This window comes from Scyliorhinus torazame, chromosome 2, assembly GCF_047496885.1.
Source record: "Scyliorhinus torazame isolate Kashiwa2021f chromosome 2, sScyTor2.1, whole genome shotgun sequence".
Classification (NCBI taxonomy): domain Eukaryota; kingdom Metazoa; phylum Chordata; class Chondrichthyes; order Carcharhiniformes; family Scyliorhinidae; genus Scyliorhinus; species Scyliorhinus torazame.
The window spans coordinates 139,335,250-139,351,892 of record NC_092708.1 but is presented as its reverse complement, the minus strand read 5'-3'; the positions used below and the strand labels follow the sequence as shown (position 1 = coordinate 139,351,892).

The 16,643-nt window shown below is 47.3% G+C and overlaps 1 protein-coding gene across 2 annotated transcripts; it reads right to left on the bottom strand.

Moving 5' to 3' along the window:
- Positions 1-940: 940 nt before the first annotated feature.
- Positions 941-11,809, bottom strand: dusp19a (dual specificity phosphatase 19a). 2 transcript variants are annotated; one of them, XR_011935355.1, is made up of 5 exons: positions 11,370-11,809; positions 10,123-10,169; positions 7,654-7,806; positions 2,830-3,079; positions 941-1,118 (listed from the first exon to the last, which is right to left on the bottom strand). XR_011935355.1 is itself a non-coding variant. In XM_072477695.1 (4 exons), the coding sequence occupies exons 1-4, from the start codon at positions 11,590-11,592 to the stop codon at positions 2,891-2,893; spliced, it is 612 nt and encodes a 203-aa protein (XP_072333796.1). In that variant the 5' UTR covers positions 11,593-11,809; the 3' UTR covers positions 1,632-2,890. The 2 variants fall into 2 exon arrangements, 1 of the variants encoding a protein (XP_072333796.1); XM_072477695.1 differs by lacking the exon at positions 941-1,118 and having other exon boundaries at positions 1,632-3,079.
- Positions 11,810-16,643: the final 4,834 nt, after the last annotated feature.

The following is a 16,643-nucleotide window of genomic DNA, read 5'->3' as shown; positions in this document are numbered from 1 at the left end:
CCCTCAACAGCGACCACCTCCCACTCCTTGCAGGTCAGGGCCTGCCCGACTGGTCCCAGCAATCCCACTCCACCCTCCTGTTTTCTGAGGCCTCCTTCATGGCTGCTGCTCCCAGGTCTGTTGCATTCACAACAGTAGTTACCGTTCCTGACAGTGCTGCTGAGACTGAAGAGCAGTTGGTATTGATTAGCCAGCAGCTTAGAGGAGGGATCTTTGCCTTTAAAGGCATGGAAATCTTCAATGGCGGACAGTTAACTTCTAATCCTGTTGGGGCTCACAGAAATGGTTGCAGCAGGATTGTCACCAGCGTTAGCCAGTGGCGGATAGGGGCACATCTGTGGCCATTAAGTTCAGCCCATAATATTTCCAATGACATTCATAAAGCCAAAACTTTTAAATGTGATTGACTCAATTGAATTATAGTACGCATTTAATTGAGTATTTGAATGTAAAACTACAAGGTTTGTTGGTCTTTTGTTTGAACTATCAGACTATTCTTGACATGGGTCTATACATTTCGAGATCCAAATCACTCAATATGGATAAGATTTATGTGCCGAGAAAATCTGAAGTAACCTATAGCAGCAGACATATTTCGAGGGCCTAAATGATGTGAGGTTACAGTATATGCACCAGATTGTGTTAAACGTGGTAAATATGTTTCAGGATTAATAGCTTTAAAAGATTATATACCATAATTGCTAGAGCTCACACAGTCTGTTTTGATAACACATTCATACAGCACAATGAAATATGAATCTAAAGTAGCTTGCCTCAATATTCATACTTTGCTGAAATTTCCAATTTAAACTGATCCAAAATGAACAGAAATGTTGGTAAAAGTGAGATCCATATATAAACCTCCAAATAAAATGAGCAATAAGATGGTCAGTATATTCCGTAAAAACAAAAGCAAATCATTATTGCAGGAAAGGAAAAGTGAAAACAAAAGCCATTTTATTGGTTATGCAGACATCAGTTTGTTCAGTTTAATACATTTTTAATTATAACGCTGCAAGCTACAGTCATTAAGAAAATGAAATTTGAGTGCTTTTTGAGCATGTCGGTCTTTTAATATCCATTTAAAATGATATAGGTACTTGTATACGTGAAGATCCCTGGAAGCAAATTAAGAATTCAATTGGGAATATATTGTATGAATAACTTATTTTCAAATTCTGAAATAAATAAAAGACATGGGGCACTATTCTCTGAAATGGAGACAAGAGTGTTCGCGCCGTCGTGGACGCCGTCGAGGTTCACGACGGCGCGAAACAGCCCCTATCCCGACCGATTCAGGGCCCGAAAATGGGCTAGGAGCGGCACCGCGTCATTTACGCGCGCCAGGCCTTGCCGCCACATAAAGGCGGCGCCGCACACATGACGCGGCTGGCACCGCATAACTGGCGTCACCCACGCATGCGCGGGTTGGCCAGCGCCAACCCACGCATGTGTGGTTGCAGTCCTCCCCGAGTCCGCCCCGCGAGACGATGTCAGACGGATCTTGCGGGGCTGCGGAAGAAAGGAGGTCCTCCTTCAGAGAGGACGGCCTGACGATCGGTGGGCACCGATCGCGGGCCAGACCCCAGTTGAGGCCCCCCCCCCGGTGCAGGATCCCCCCATGCCCCCCCCCCCCAGCGTTCCCGCGTTGTTCCCACCGGTAGCGACCAGGTGTGGACGGCGCCGGGGGGAACCCGCCGTTTTGGGCAGGCTGCTCGGCCCATCCGGCACAGAGAATCACGGGGGTACCGGTGAATTGCCATTTTGGCTGTCTCGGGCGATTCACTGGACCGCGCCGTGCAAAACGCGATTGTGCCGATCTGGCTGCTTCCGTGAATCGCGGGAGGGCGTCAGACCGGCGTCGCGGGAAAATTTGGCGCCCCAGGCGATTCTCCAAACCGGCGCGGGAGCGGAGAATCGCGCCCATGGTTTTAAGGCAGGTTTCCATTGTATATACTGATTCCAATGGCAGAAGCAATCTGAACAGATATTCCTGCATCAGAACTTCTGCAAAGCATTTAGGTTTTGGAAACCATTCTACAGTACAACTAATTTTATACAATTTCTTAAATATTTGATACATTGGCCTGGCGGCCAGCGGGATTCGGTAAAATTCCCAGCTTGGCCATCCCACCTTGGGAGAAAGTGCCCACAAGGACGGGATTTTAATTGTGAAGTATGTGGCTGGTGCAGGCTGGAGTTGGGCCAGTCAACCCAGGAAAACATTTGGTGGCAGCCACAAGGACAGCTGGGGGCAGAGGCAGCCTGTTTAAAAAGGTTTGCCTGGGTACTGTGGGACCTTGTCCCAGTCATAAGAAAAAATGTAAGGCCTTCAAGCCCTGACGCTCAGAATCAGGACCCAGCCGCCATTTTTAAAGGGCCCCTGACTTATCCTGACTCTGAATTTCCAGGCCATTTTTTCTTCTTCTTCAATGAAACGTTCTTTGCAATAGTTCCATGTTAGAATATGTAATGTCACAAAGTATCCCACATCATGTAAACACTATCTTACATCGAGAAAGTTATTTTTAAGTTACAGTAATGCAAAATTATCTAACACAAATCACGACATGCACAACAGAAAGTCCTGGAGCATGTTTGATCCATATCCATAAACATATCCAGTCTCGTGGTCAGGACACAGTTTACAACAAAGTACACCTTCTTATAGTCACAGATTTTCATTGGTTGCAAATGAGTAGCATCCAAACTACCATTAGCATTCCATGAATGCAAATGTCTCCACTAATGGTCACTTATTATGTATATGTTAGTATTGAAAGTATTACCAACAATGAAAATAAACAGGTTAAAAATGCATAATCTCACCATAGGTACAGAGCATCCATAAAGTTATCAGTTCTCTGGATTGAGGCCCATTTCATTTTACTCATTTCTTTGGCTGGTAGTTCCTTAGTTGCTCCATAAAGCCAGGATTAGGATTGATAGCCTGCCTTGCATTCTTCACTATTGAGAAAGCATCTTTAAAGCCAAGTCCATTTTCCCACATGAGGTAACCTATCGCTATAGATGCAGAACGTGACACTCCAGCATTGCAGTGGACCAGCACAATCCCATTCTTGAAGAAGAAACGTGAAAAGCAAGACAAATCATTTTCAAGATATCTTTTAATTCTACAAGGACTACCGCAAACCTTTTACAATAAAATATTTATCAATATACTTTTCAAAAATAAAATCACAATAAATCAAATTTTTCTAAATTGTGCATTTGATTTTAAAGGATTCTGAAGAAATTTCATTCCAGTGAAAACCTCAACGAAAAAGGAATAATTACAAGTCTTTATTTCTGAGCATCATAAAATATATTCCTCTGTACATGTTTTCAATTAAATATTGATAGCATTCATCAACTTGTGTAATTTAATTATGAAACAGTCATTTGACAACCTCACATCAACTCACTAAAAATAAAGCATCTTCTAACTGCATCAGATTTCAGGCCTTTGGATTTATGTTTAGATCTTTTATTCCTTGATTCCAAAGCATTCCTATTGGGTCCTCGCAGAAGATAATATTTATGGATTTGTGTCCTCCATTTATATTTGAAATTTGTGTCCGCACATACGGCTTGTTTTCTAGGTTGATATATAAAATGTTGGTACCACGAGCACCACTACACCAAAATTAACAAAAGTAAAAGGCAAAGTAAACAAAAATAAATCTAAATTTGGCATTTCAAATTAGCAGAGGTTTTGAACACTTCAGTCGCCTGGATTTGAATCCAGCCCGGAATGGGACTGGGATGGATGGTGGAAGAAATGGGGATTTTCCTCTGCTTTTGGCATGTTTCTCAAGCAAGATTAGTTTGACCCGGCCCAACTAGATTTATAGTGGGTGGTGCTTCCCAGAACAAAAGTTTCTTCAGATTGTGGTCCATTACCAACATATGACTTCTTCCCTGTTTTTTATCAGCCTCCCCATGACTTAGCTGCTTCCTACCAATCAACACCCCCGAGCACTGATCTCCTCCAAGCCTGTTTTTGTCAATTCCCTTCATGATTCCAGCTGCTCACTATCCCGTAGACTCCTTCCTGATGCCCAGCAGTCTTTGGGGCCTTCTCCTGCCCAGCATTCGCCTCTTGCTGGCTGAGGTTGCTTTTCTGTCATTTGACAGTTTCTAGTGCCCACTGACAGTACTCCCCACCCTAACCATAGCCTATGTGTGTCACCCCCTGGCCCATTCTCCACCACTTGGCACCCTGTGGATTGTTGTCGCTTGCTGCAGTGTCCCCTCCACCTCCTCTCCATCATGATGGTATGGCAACTGCTCGGCCCAAGAACCTTCAGAGAGTCGTGAACACAGCCCAGTCCATCACACGAACCTGCCTCCCATCCATGGACTCCATCTACACCTCCCACTACCTGGGGAAAGAGGGCAGCATAATCAAAGACGCCCCCCCCCCCCCCCCTCCTCTCCCCCACTGGCTTACTCACTCTTCCAACTTGTTCCATCAGGCAGGAGATACAAAAGTCTGAGAACACGCACAAACAGATTGAAAAACTGCTTCTTTCCCGCTGTTACCAGACTCCTAAGCTGACCTGATTAATACTACACTCCTGTATGATTCACCCGATGCCAGTGTCTATGTATTTGCATTGTGGACCTTGTGTTGCCCATGTATTTTATCTTTATTTTATATTCATGTATTAAATGATCTGTTTGAACTGCTCGCAGAAAAATACTTTTCACTGTACCTCGGTACACGTGACAATAAACAAATCCAATCCAATCCAATCTAACTCACTCTAGGCTGTTTTGAAGGTTACAGTCTAATGAATGCCGCCAGGTCCAGAGCCTAGCACCAGCAACAGATTGGTTTTTCTGGCAATATATGTTTCTCATCTTGTTTTATAAAATATTCAAGTCAGGCTAGTAGAAGATACAAGGAGGGCATTACGATGAAGGGAATATTTGGGAGTGCGATGTTACAAGATGGATTTTGAGGGGAGGGATCCGGATGGAAAGAAAATGTAGACATGGCATTAAGACACCAAAGGGAAGTGTTCATGGGTAAGGGAATGCAAGGGGATGGCACAAAAGGAATTTCAGGAGTCAGAAGGTATTACTGGAGGCAATGGGAATTTATCATAGAATTTTACAGTGCAGAAGGAGGCCATTCGGTTCATCGAGTCTGCACCGGCTCTTTGAAAGAGCACCCTACCCAAGGTCAACACCTCCACCCTATCCCCAGAACCCAGTAACCCCACCCAACACTAAGGGTAATTTTGAACACTATGGGCAATTTATCATGGCCAATCCACCTAACCTGCACATCTTGGACTGTGGGAGGAAACCGGAGGAAACCGACGCACACATGGGGAGAACGTGCAGACTCCGCACAGACAGTGAACCAAGCCAGGAATCGAACCTGGGACCCTGGAGCTGTGAAGCAATTGTGCTAACCACCATGCTACCGTGTTGTCAAGAGTGGTCAAGGGAAAGTGGTCAGTGAAGGTATCACTGTGTGTGGGGTGGGGGGGGGGGGGGGGGGGGGGGGAGTGGTGAAAAATTGGAAGAGGTGTGGAGTGACTGCAAGGAAAGGCAATACAGGCGTGACTGGAGAGGGAGGATACTGGAGTCATGGAAGGAAGAAAAGGGAGGTCATTGGAGAAAAGTAAAATGCTGCTGAGGGAACAGAAATTCTTAAATTCCTCAGATTGTTCTCTTGTAACATCTGGTGAGCCGACAAGGTCCCTTTCCTCCTCTGTGACTCAGCATTTATGACAACCCTGTCTGGATTCTCTCCCAAATGCACAACCCAAAGGCCAAGCTGCAGGTTTTGCCAACAGTTCCTGTACCTGCCTATCATCATCAGCAGTTCAATACTTACCCTGCTACCAGTTAATGCAAAACAAAATTATAGCTTTTCCCAACTCCCCCACCATCCCAGGCCTGTACCATGGTTACATCTCTCTTCTGAATGGTGCCCACTTGAAAATGTGTCCTGCTTCCATCCTCAATGTGCTTCCCTACCCAACCTATGCACTACACCTGTTACTGAAAAATATCACTGGGCACCGTTCTCTGCTCACTTCCCTGTCACACCACCCAACACCTCAGACACAAAAATTAGGAATACTCACCTCCTGACTCCCCAAAGGCTGTCCACTATCTACAAGGCACAAGTCGGGAGTCTGATGGAATACTCTCCACTTGCCTGGATGAGTGCAGCACCAACAACACTCAAGAGTCTCAACACCATCTAGGACAAAGCAGCCCACTTGATTGCTCCTCCTTCCACAAACATTCACACCCTCCACTACTGACGGACAGTGGCAGCCGTGTGCATCATCTACAAGATGCACTGCAGTAACTCACCAAGGTTCCTTAGACAGCATCTTCCAAACCGACGACCACTAACATCTAGGGCAAGAGCAGCAGATACCTAGGAATTCCACCACCTGGAAGTTGCCCTCCAAGTCACTGATCACCCTGACTTGGAAATATACCGCCGTTCCTTCACTGTCACTGGGGCAAAATCCTGGAACACCCTCCCTAACAGCACAGTTGGTGTATCTATACCTGAAGGACTGCAGCGGTTCAAGTAGGCAACTCACCAGCACCTTCTGAATGGCAACTAGGGATGGGCAATAAATGCTGGCCTAACAAGCGCCACCCACATCCTGTAAATGAATGATAAAAAAGACACACAAAACATCAAACAGAATGGAAAAGAGAGCAAGACAAAACCAGAGAGAAGCAGTATGGAAAGAGAGAGTGAAACATTACAGTGGGTAGACACACATAGAATAATATAGATTTAGACATATATAAGTAAGCAATGAATGCCACAGGTTCACAAGTTTAAATGAAAAACAAAATGTTTCATTTAAACTAGGCCTGGTCAGTTTGTTACATCAGAGTTTATATTTACTGATCATGGGTATTTGCATCCTATTAAATTTAGTCCATTTGTATTATTGGAACATTCTGGGTGTCTGTAGTGAATTTTATTATTGCTTGCTTTTTGTTTATTTCTAACTCCAGTGTAACCACTGCAGAGTAGCCATCTTTTTAACTCCTCACAAAGGGTTTTAAACAGTTCCAGAAATGTTTAATCTCAATGATCAAACTCATTCCAAGCAGTTTCATACTGCCAGTCATATGCAAAGGCGATAAGGACACTGTATAAGAGAGCAGTGGCTATTACTTGAATAGTCTTTCACATCGTCTTCTGTAATAAATAATAAAAAACAGCTCTTTACTAGTTTGTGTGCACGGAGTCAATTTCCTCCTGTATACAATCCTTTGTCAAAGGAGAACTAAGTCACGTTCAGTGGAAAAAGGAATAAATTATTCATTGCACACACATCAACAATTTAAAATATTTGTATATTTTATTAATAGGTCACCCAATTTATTTTATCTCAAACGTTCTTTAAACATGTTTTAATGAAATGAATTAAATGAAATGAAAATCGCTTGTCACAAGTAGGCTTCAATGAAGTTACTGTGAAAAGCCCCTAGTCGCCACATTCCGGCGCCTGTTCGGGGAGGCTGGTACGGCAATTGAACCGGCTGCTGGCCTGCCTTGGTCTGCTTTAAAAGCCAGCTATTTAGCCCAGTGTGCTAAACCAGCCCCTAATGACACGGAATTCATTTAGTCTCTGTACTTCTTGCACTTCTCACCTGTGTCTTTGCTTCGTCAATAAATTCAAAGCACTCGTGGAAATATGAGGTGATAGAAGTCTCCGGTATATCCAATATGGAAATGCTTTTATGAATGAATTCACTTGGAAAGGCATTTTCTACTCCATAGCCTACATTCAGGATGTGAGAGACCTTAAGAGGGACAGTTAGAATTAATTGGCATAGAATTTGCATTTAAATTCCATCTATAACTATTGGGGGCGATTCTCCGATATGGAGGCCAAGTGTTTGCACCGTCGTGAACGCCGTCGTGAAAAACAGGCCCCGGGCACGATCTATTCTGGCCCCCATAGGGGGCCAGCACGGCGTTGGAGCGGTTCACGGCGCTAAATGGGCGCCATGCCAACCCGCGCATGCGCATTGGGGCAGCCAATCCTGCGCATGCGCAGTTGGGCCGCGCCAACCTGCGCATGCGCGGGGAACATCTTACGCATGCCGGCCCCTCACCAACATGGCGCCGGTGTTCTGGGGCTGCGCGCAGAAGGAGGTAGGCCCGGAGGGGGGGGGGTTGGAGGCCGGCCTGCCGATCGGTGGGTGAGACCCCATCGAAGGCCACCCCGGTGAAGGAGCCCCCCTCCCTCCCCCACAGGCTGCCCCCCCCAGCGTTCCCGCCGGCAGCAACCAGGGGTGGACAGCGCCGGCGGGAACCTGTCGTGTCGTAGTGGCCGCTCAGCCCATCCGGGCCGGAGAATCGCTGCTCGCCGGTTCTCCGAGCGGCCCGGTGCGAATCGCGCGCCGCTGGTTTCCGGGGGGGGGGGGGGGGGTGGTGGGAGAATCGCGTGCGAGGGTCGGGGCGGCGTGACGATATTCGCGCGGCGCTCCGGCGATTCTCCCACCCGGCGTGGGGGGGGGGGGGGGGGGGGAGAGAAGAATAGCGCCCATTCTCTTTGGAAAAAGCGAACTGTCTGGTTCAAGTGATATATCCATCCTGCACTTAGGCTAATCATTAGCAGATACACGTGACTCACAGATTGACTCAGCCTCTGGCTTTTGCCTTCTCAATGAGGGAAAATGCCTCAGAAACAATTTTACATATGATGTGATCAGGTACTTGCAGTGTAGGAAATCATGAAAGAGACTATGTCCATGGGTAGTAACACCATTTGTATATCATAATTCATGTAGGACAGTATCCCAAAGTGTTTCAGAACAAAAAGGGAACAGGCATCAAGTCTTTGTGGCAGAGTTGACTGGGACACCCAAAAGCTTGATTGAAGTGAAAATATTTTGAGGTAGTAGGGCTAAGGCAGCTGTGGTTTTATTTATTATTTACCTGGCAAGACCAGCATTTGTTGCTCATCCTTATTTACTCTTGGACTGTGTGACTTACTAGACCATTACAGAGGGCAGTTAAGAGTCAACCATATTACTGTGGATCTGGAGTCACACATAGGCCAGGCCAGGTAACACTGGCAGATTTCTTTCCCAAAGAGCTTTAAAAGAACCAGATTTTTTTTTTCAAACAATCAATGATAGTTTCCTGGTCACCATTACTGAAACTAGCTTTCGCTTCTAGATGTTTTAAAATTGAATTCTAAATTCCACCAGCTGCTGTGGTGGGATTTAAACCCATATCCCCAGAGCATTAGAAGAGCTAATGTTATTCATTTAACATAGTGGGCGCGAATCACCGGCCATGTTGGGTTCTTGTTTGAGCTCAACACGGCTGAAGAATGCCAAGAAATGCCTCCAGCGAGCCTCTGGACAGGCTCCGCACCTCCCGGGATTCTCCAGAGTCCCGCGAGACATCAGAGTGGGGAACTCCGGCCCAAATGGGCGGGACCAAATGAAGCTCACGGAAGTAGGGTCGTAAACCTACTTGCGACCTACCTGCGCAGGATCCAGCAGCCGCCCTCAATTCTTTGGCCTCCCCAGGGAGGCTGCATCCGGGCGCCAATCAGTGCTGGTCCAAACAAACATGGACCACGTGGATCAGCACCCAGGGGTTCTCCCGGGCCATCTGAGACCTCAGGGTGGTTAGGGTAAGTGCTGGGTGGTTCGCTGGCCCTCCTGCCCAGGTGGCACTGCCAAGCTGGCAGGAGCACTGCCTGGGTGCCAGTGCAAGAGTGCCAAAGTGCCAAGGTGACCCTTCCTGAGGGCGAGGGGACCATGCCCATAAAATGAGGATAGAAGGGGAGGGGGGTTTGAAGGATGCCGCCGCCCCCCCCCCCCCCCCCCCCCCCCCGCCAAATCATTCAGCAACACCAGCTGGAATGGTAGGCAAGCCACCTACTCCCAAACACCACAGGCGCTGAACTGCTTTGACTGATCAAAGATATACCAGAGAATCTCACTAATAATAATGTTTTACATCTGTAGCAGCCCCTGCTTGCCCATGGCTTAATGCCCAGAGATGCACAAACCTGCCACACTTACTCTGTGGTACAACTTTGCTGCTGACACTTGTTTTTGAAACACCATCAAAACATCTCAACTAATTTTCGTTACCTTATAATCTTTCAATTTCTCATAATCATGGGCCACATCTTGGGATGCTAGAAGAAAATGAAATGCAAAATAAACATCAGCAGTATTCTTAATTCTGGGGAATCGTGGAGCAGGGCAGAAGACACCAAGACCCATACAGAAACAAAATTTGGATAAATTAATTCAGGCGGACATTTAAGCAAGCCTATAGGCATTCTGAAACATGGAATTATACAATCCCTACAGTGCAGGATGAGGCCATTCGGCACCAACCACCTGAAAGATCACTCTACCTAGGCCCACTCCCTTCCCTATCCCCGTAGCCCCACCTAACCGTTGGATACTAAGGGGCAACGTAACACGGCCCAATCCACCTAACCTGCACATCTTTCGACTGTGGGAGGAAACCAGAGCACCTGGAGGAAACACACGCAGACACAGGGAGAATGTGGAAACTCCACGCAGTCAGTCACCCAAGGTCAGAATCGAACCTGGGTCCCACTGTGCCGCCATTTGCAACATTTTGGAACTCAGTTGATCTAAACAGTAACATGATGCCAAACGGGCTGGATGGAGAATGGTTCTCCACTTTATAACTTCATGCTCTGAAAGTACTTGTCAGAAACAGGCTGGACAGAATGTCACGGATACAGTCATTGTGCACCAGCTGAAAGGGGATTCAGCTGACTCGATCATGCCTGGTACAAACACCAATCACTACTTCCAAAGGCAGGTTTTACCAAATTTTCATCTGATCTAAGAATTATTAATTGACATTACAATAGCTTACCAAGAATCTAATCATATTTATAAACGGAAATTGTACAAATAAATAAAACTTTTCAGTAATAACTGAAAAAATCATTCCAAGCACTCACACCAACAACAAAAAACTTTAAGCTCCAGAATCTTTTGAAAGTTGTTCTATAAATTATTTCTCATACTGTAATACTGCAGCACTAGTTATTTCATTTATCGGCGTGTGGTATACTAAAATCAATCAAATACATTCTGACATTCAAATAATCCCTATCAAATAGAAAATAAGGTGTCCTGTCCTGTGCTGCGACAGTAGCTGGAGTAATGTTTGACCTCTTTCTGATCTCGCAAGTATCCTTTTTCTTAGAAACTTGGTGTCATTGCAATCATATTTTGACTGAATAATACATTACTTAAAAAAACAAAGGTTTCAAAAAGTTTACTCCACCGCCTCATATCAATCAAAATGACGGTACAGCTTCAGAAAATGTTCGTTAGATTTCGCTCACCGAGCATAAGCCACGGTTTGACCACACCAACTTTCAGATCAAGGCTGGTGTCCTCGACATACCCACACGCCCCATCCATTTGTTGAGCATCTTCCACTATCTGCACTCGAGCGTCTCTCAGTGTTTCAATGAGCCTTTTCCCGGTTATGGTGGTCACTCGGGTGCTCTGTTTCTTGAGCGAAGACTTTGAGAAAGCCTTGATTTCATCGGCAAGCGAATGCATCACATTTGAATGAGAGAAACAAGTTAAGATAAAACGCTGGGAAAAGAAAATGCTACCAAGTGTTTAACGCAACTGAAATGCACAATGTCAATATCCTGAGTTTAATGTGTTGAAATAAACAACGCTGCAATCGACTATTGGGCGATTGTAAAATCAGCTATAAGCACATTAAAATCAAGGCTACGTTCACACGGATCCACTTATTCAATTGCCTACTTCTTACTTTCCAAGATGCTTGTTAGAACATAATCGAACGTGCAGCCACCAACAACATAGTTAAAACTCGAGTAGGCATAAAGAAAGCAGAACCTCACTACTCCAAGAGTATCGCCACCTACATCAGGAAGATCAGTTTGGTGCATAGCGCGTAAGATTTGTGCAAAAGTGTGTGTAACACTGCTGCAAGTTTATTGGAGAACTGATTGTGATCCTCCAGCATGATCATATAGATGCATATACCATGGTGGTCAGATCTGTAATTTGGGAAATTCACTGTCATTAAATCCCCCATTATTTAAAAGGCATTTTATTTCCTTTACTTAAAAAATCATTCATGTGGGCACTGCTGGCTGAGCCGGCATTTTATTGCCCACCCCCTCGTTGCCCTTTAACTGAGGGTATTTAAGAGTCATATTGCTGTGGATCTGGAGTCAAACGTAGGCCAGATCAAGTAAGGATGGCAGATTTCCTTCCCTAAAAGGACATTAGTGAGTCAGGTGAGATTTTATTGAATAGAAATGTCACCATCTGCCATGGTACCCAGGCCCCCAGAGAACTGGCTCAGTGACAAAACCACTATGTTACCCCTCTCTGGCATCTTAAATTATATTGGTGAGATCAAGTTGTTGTAGACGGAGGCAAAGACTGCACGAGAGGCCAGGCTGACAGGGTACACGGTAACACAATGTTTAGCACTGTTGCTTCACAGCTCCAGGGTCCCAGGTTCGATTCCCGCTTGGGTCACTGGCTGTGCAGAGTCTGCACGTTCTCCCCGTGTGTGCGTGGGTTTCATCCGAGTGCTCCCGTTTCCTCCCACACGTGCTGTTAGGTGGATGGGACATTCTGAATTCTCCCTCAGTGTACCCGAACATGCGCCGGAGTGTGGCGACTAGGGGCTTTTCACAGTACCTTCATTGCAGTGTTGATGTAAGCTTACTTGTGACAATAAAATAAAAGATTATTACAACTCACATTATCCCACACTGTCACAATAATCACTCCACTCCACTCCAATTAGGAGGGAGCTCTGCCCCCAGTCACCTGAGTAGCTCACACTCTGAGTGCAGAGGGTATTCTGTCTCTGAGCTCCTGCTGTTTCTGACTCTAACCCCGCTCCCTGACCTGTGTTATTCTGTATGCTGGCTGCCTTTTCTGGACTTTGAAGCCTGGACTCTGTCAAGGGAGAACGTTGCTACGACCAGTTGGATGGAGGGAAAGAGGCTGTTGCTGGACCAGATGAGGGTGGGGGAAGGGAACGTGTGCTGGCGGCTTTGCCTTGCATTTAATTGTTTGTTTGTATTTTGTCTTTTTTTTTGTGTAAAGGGACTTCACTCCCTCTCTTCCGCAATGCCCTGTACTGGTGAGTCCTTTTCTGGTGGTTTGTGCTGCTCATTTGGGTGCCTTTCCAACAATGTGGGGCATCCCATGGGGAGGGGAGGTGGCAAAGGTGGATGTATGCTGGCTTTGTAGCTGGTGGTTTGGCTTTGTCTTGGGAACTGTTCTGGGTTGAACTGTGCCCGCACTTGGTTGGGGAGGGCGTGTTTTCTCTCTCCCTCACAGTGCCCTGCACCGGTGTGTCCTTTTCCGGTGATTTGTGCTGCTCTTTTGGGCACCTTTCCGTCGATGTGGAGCTGCCGTTGACGGGGGGGGGCGGGGGGAGGGGGGGTGGTTTGTTGGTGGTGGTTGAGGAGAGAGAAAGAGAGAGAGAGGGAATCAGAGAGAAAACATCTCTCCCCCTCACTCACACCGGGAAGGACCCCACAACCCCCAATGCATAGAAGCAGGAGGGCCGCAACTGGCGAGCACCCAGCCGCTAGACCCAAAATGACAATACCCAATTAAAATACAGTACGAAGTCTTACAACACCAGGTTAAAGTCCAACAGGTTTGTTTCGATGTCACTAGCTTTCGGAGCGCTGTTCCTTCCTCAGGACAATTAAAATACAATAATCTTTTTTTTATAAGCATTTTATTGAGGTATTTCTGCTTTTATAATAACAGAAGAAACAGTGTACATACAAATATAAACATAGTGCAAATGCCGTCTTCCTCCCTACTCTAAACTAAACCCCAGCTCCCCCCCCCCCACTTCTGCTGACGGTTAATTTTCCCCAAAGAAGTCGACGAACGGCTGCCACCTCCGGATGAACCTTAATATTGACTCTCTCAGGGCGAACTTGATTTTCTCCATACAGAGAAAGCTAGCCATGTCAGTTAGCCAGGTCTCCGACTTCAGGGGCTTTGAGTCTCTCCAAGCTAATAATATCCATATCCGGGCTACCAGGGAGGCAAAGGCCAGAACGTCTGCCTCTTTCTCCTCCTGGATTCCCGGGTTAACGACACTCCAAAAATCGCCACCTCTGGACTCGGTGCCACCCTTGTTTTCAACACCTTGGACGTGATATCCGCAAACCCCTTCCAGAATCCCCTAAGCTTCGGGCATGCCCAGAACATGTGGACATGGTTCGCTGGTCCTCCCGCACACCTTGCACACCTATCTTCTACCCCAAAGAACCTGCTCATCCGGCCACTGTCATGAGAGTCCAGTGAACAACCTTAAATTATATTAGGCTGAGCCTGGCACATGTTGTGAACGCGTTGACTCTACTCAACGCGTCCGCCCAGAGACCATCCTCTATCTCTCCCTCTAACTCCTCTTCCCATTTGTGTTTCAGCTCCTCAGTCTGCATTTCCTCTGACCCCATGAGTTCCTTGTAAATATCTGAAACCCTCCCTTCTCCCACCAGCATTCTGGATACAACCTTGTCCTGTATACCTCTTGGTGGTAGGAGCGGGGAGGTTGAGACCTGCCTGCGAAGGAAGTCCCGCGCCTGCAGGTACCTAAACTCATTCCCTCCCGTCAATTCAAATTTCTCTTCCAACTCCCTCAGGCTCGGAAAGCTCCCCTCTATAAACATATCTCCCATCCTCTCGATCCCTGCTCTCTGCCATCCCCGGAACTCTCCATCTAACCTCCCCGGGGCACAAACCGGTGATTATTGCAGATTGGAGACCAGACCGATGCTCCCTCTGCTCCCACATGTTTCCTCCATTGCCCCCAGACTCTCAGGGCCGCTACCACCACGGAGATGGTGGAGTACCTGCTGGCAAGAATGGCAGCAGCGTCGTTACCAATGCCCCTAAACTAGTGCCTTTGCATGATGCCGCCTCTACTCGCTCCCACATCAACACCCCCCCCCCCCCCCCTCCCTCCCACCCACTTCCTGATCGTGGCTATATTCGCCTCCCAATAATAATTACTAAATTTCGGCAGCGCCAGCCCGCCCTCCCCCCGGCTGTGCTCCAGCATCCCCTTTGTAACTCACGGGGTCTTACCCGCCCATACAAAGCCAGAGATCACCTTATTAACCCGTTTAAAGAAGGACCGTGGAATAAAGATGGGGAGACACTGAAACACAAACAGGAATCTCGGGAGACCGTCATTTTCACTGTCTGTACCCTCCCAGCCAGTGACAACGGGAGCACGTCCCACCTTCGGAAATCTTCGTTCATTTGGTCTACTAGTCGGGCCAGATTTAACTTATGCAGCCGTTCCCATTCCCGCGCCACCTGGATGCCTAGGTACCGAAAGCTTCCCCCTACCACTCTAAATGACAGCTCCCCCAATCACATCTCCTGCCCCCTTGCCTGGATCGCGAACATCTCACTTTTCCCCATGTTCAATTTATGAGTGCTGCCAGCTTTGTCTCGTACTTAATTGTTTGTTGAGTTTCTTGTGGTTTATTTGTATTTTGTCCTCTTTTTAAAAAGGTGGTTCTCTCTCTCTCTCTTCCACCATGTCCCGTATCGGTGTGTCCTTTTGCAGTGGTCTGCACTGCTCATTTGGGTGTCTTTCCACCGATGAGGGGCTGCCCTTATGGTCAGGCATCGGTATGTCCTTTTCTGGTGTTCTGTGCTGCTCATTTGGCCCCCTTTCTACTGATGTGGGGCTACCGTTGTGGTGAGGGGGGTGGGTGAAAAAGGTGACCGTATGCTGGCTTTGTAGCTGGTGGTTTGTTTATCGGAACTGTTTTGGGTTGAACTGTGCCTCTTCTTGAAAGGAGACGGTATGTTTTCTCTCTCTCTCTCTCTCACACCGTGCCCTGCATTCGTGTATTGCTGATTTTCGTGACTTTTTAGTATGTTGCTGATTCTTATGTATTCTTGAATTGTCAATAAACTTAAAATATCTGTAGGATGGGAAGCGGATGCCATACATCTCTGTCCCTGTAGGGTGCCGTAACAACCCCCCCCACCCAACCCAAGTCTGGAGAAATGTTCATGCCCTAAGGTGGAGAGTCCCATGGCCGCTTGGGCTATCGGCAGAGTTCCGGGGCAGTACAGACGGTCCGGGAGGTGTGTAGCGTACCTAGGACCGCCGCTTTTGTGATGAACATCGCAGATGACATGGGCCAGCCGGTAAGGCTGATGGTACAGGTGGTGCCACCATATCGTCGCCAGGCAATCCAATGTCCATATTGGAATCCGTCTCGCCATCTACTCCGTTGTTGGCCCCCAGCATCTCGACGGGCAACAGGGGGCAGAACGGGTAGGTGGGGTCCAGGTTCCCCAATGGTCTCGGGGGACCTTGGCCGTACGGGGGGCAGTGTCCGGGGCCTGCGAGGGGACTCCAGGTCACGTGTCAGTGGTTTCTGGTCACGTCGTTGGAAGTGGCCCAGGTGACTGTGTAGGAGACTGGCCCTGTCGCGTGGAAGACTATGCCAGGTGCACGTCCATGGGTGGTGGTGAAGCCATCCTGTCATTGATGGAGACTTGCTCAGAGGTCGGGGAGGATGAGGCTGAGACGCGTCCGGAGTTGGCACCCCATGGGT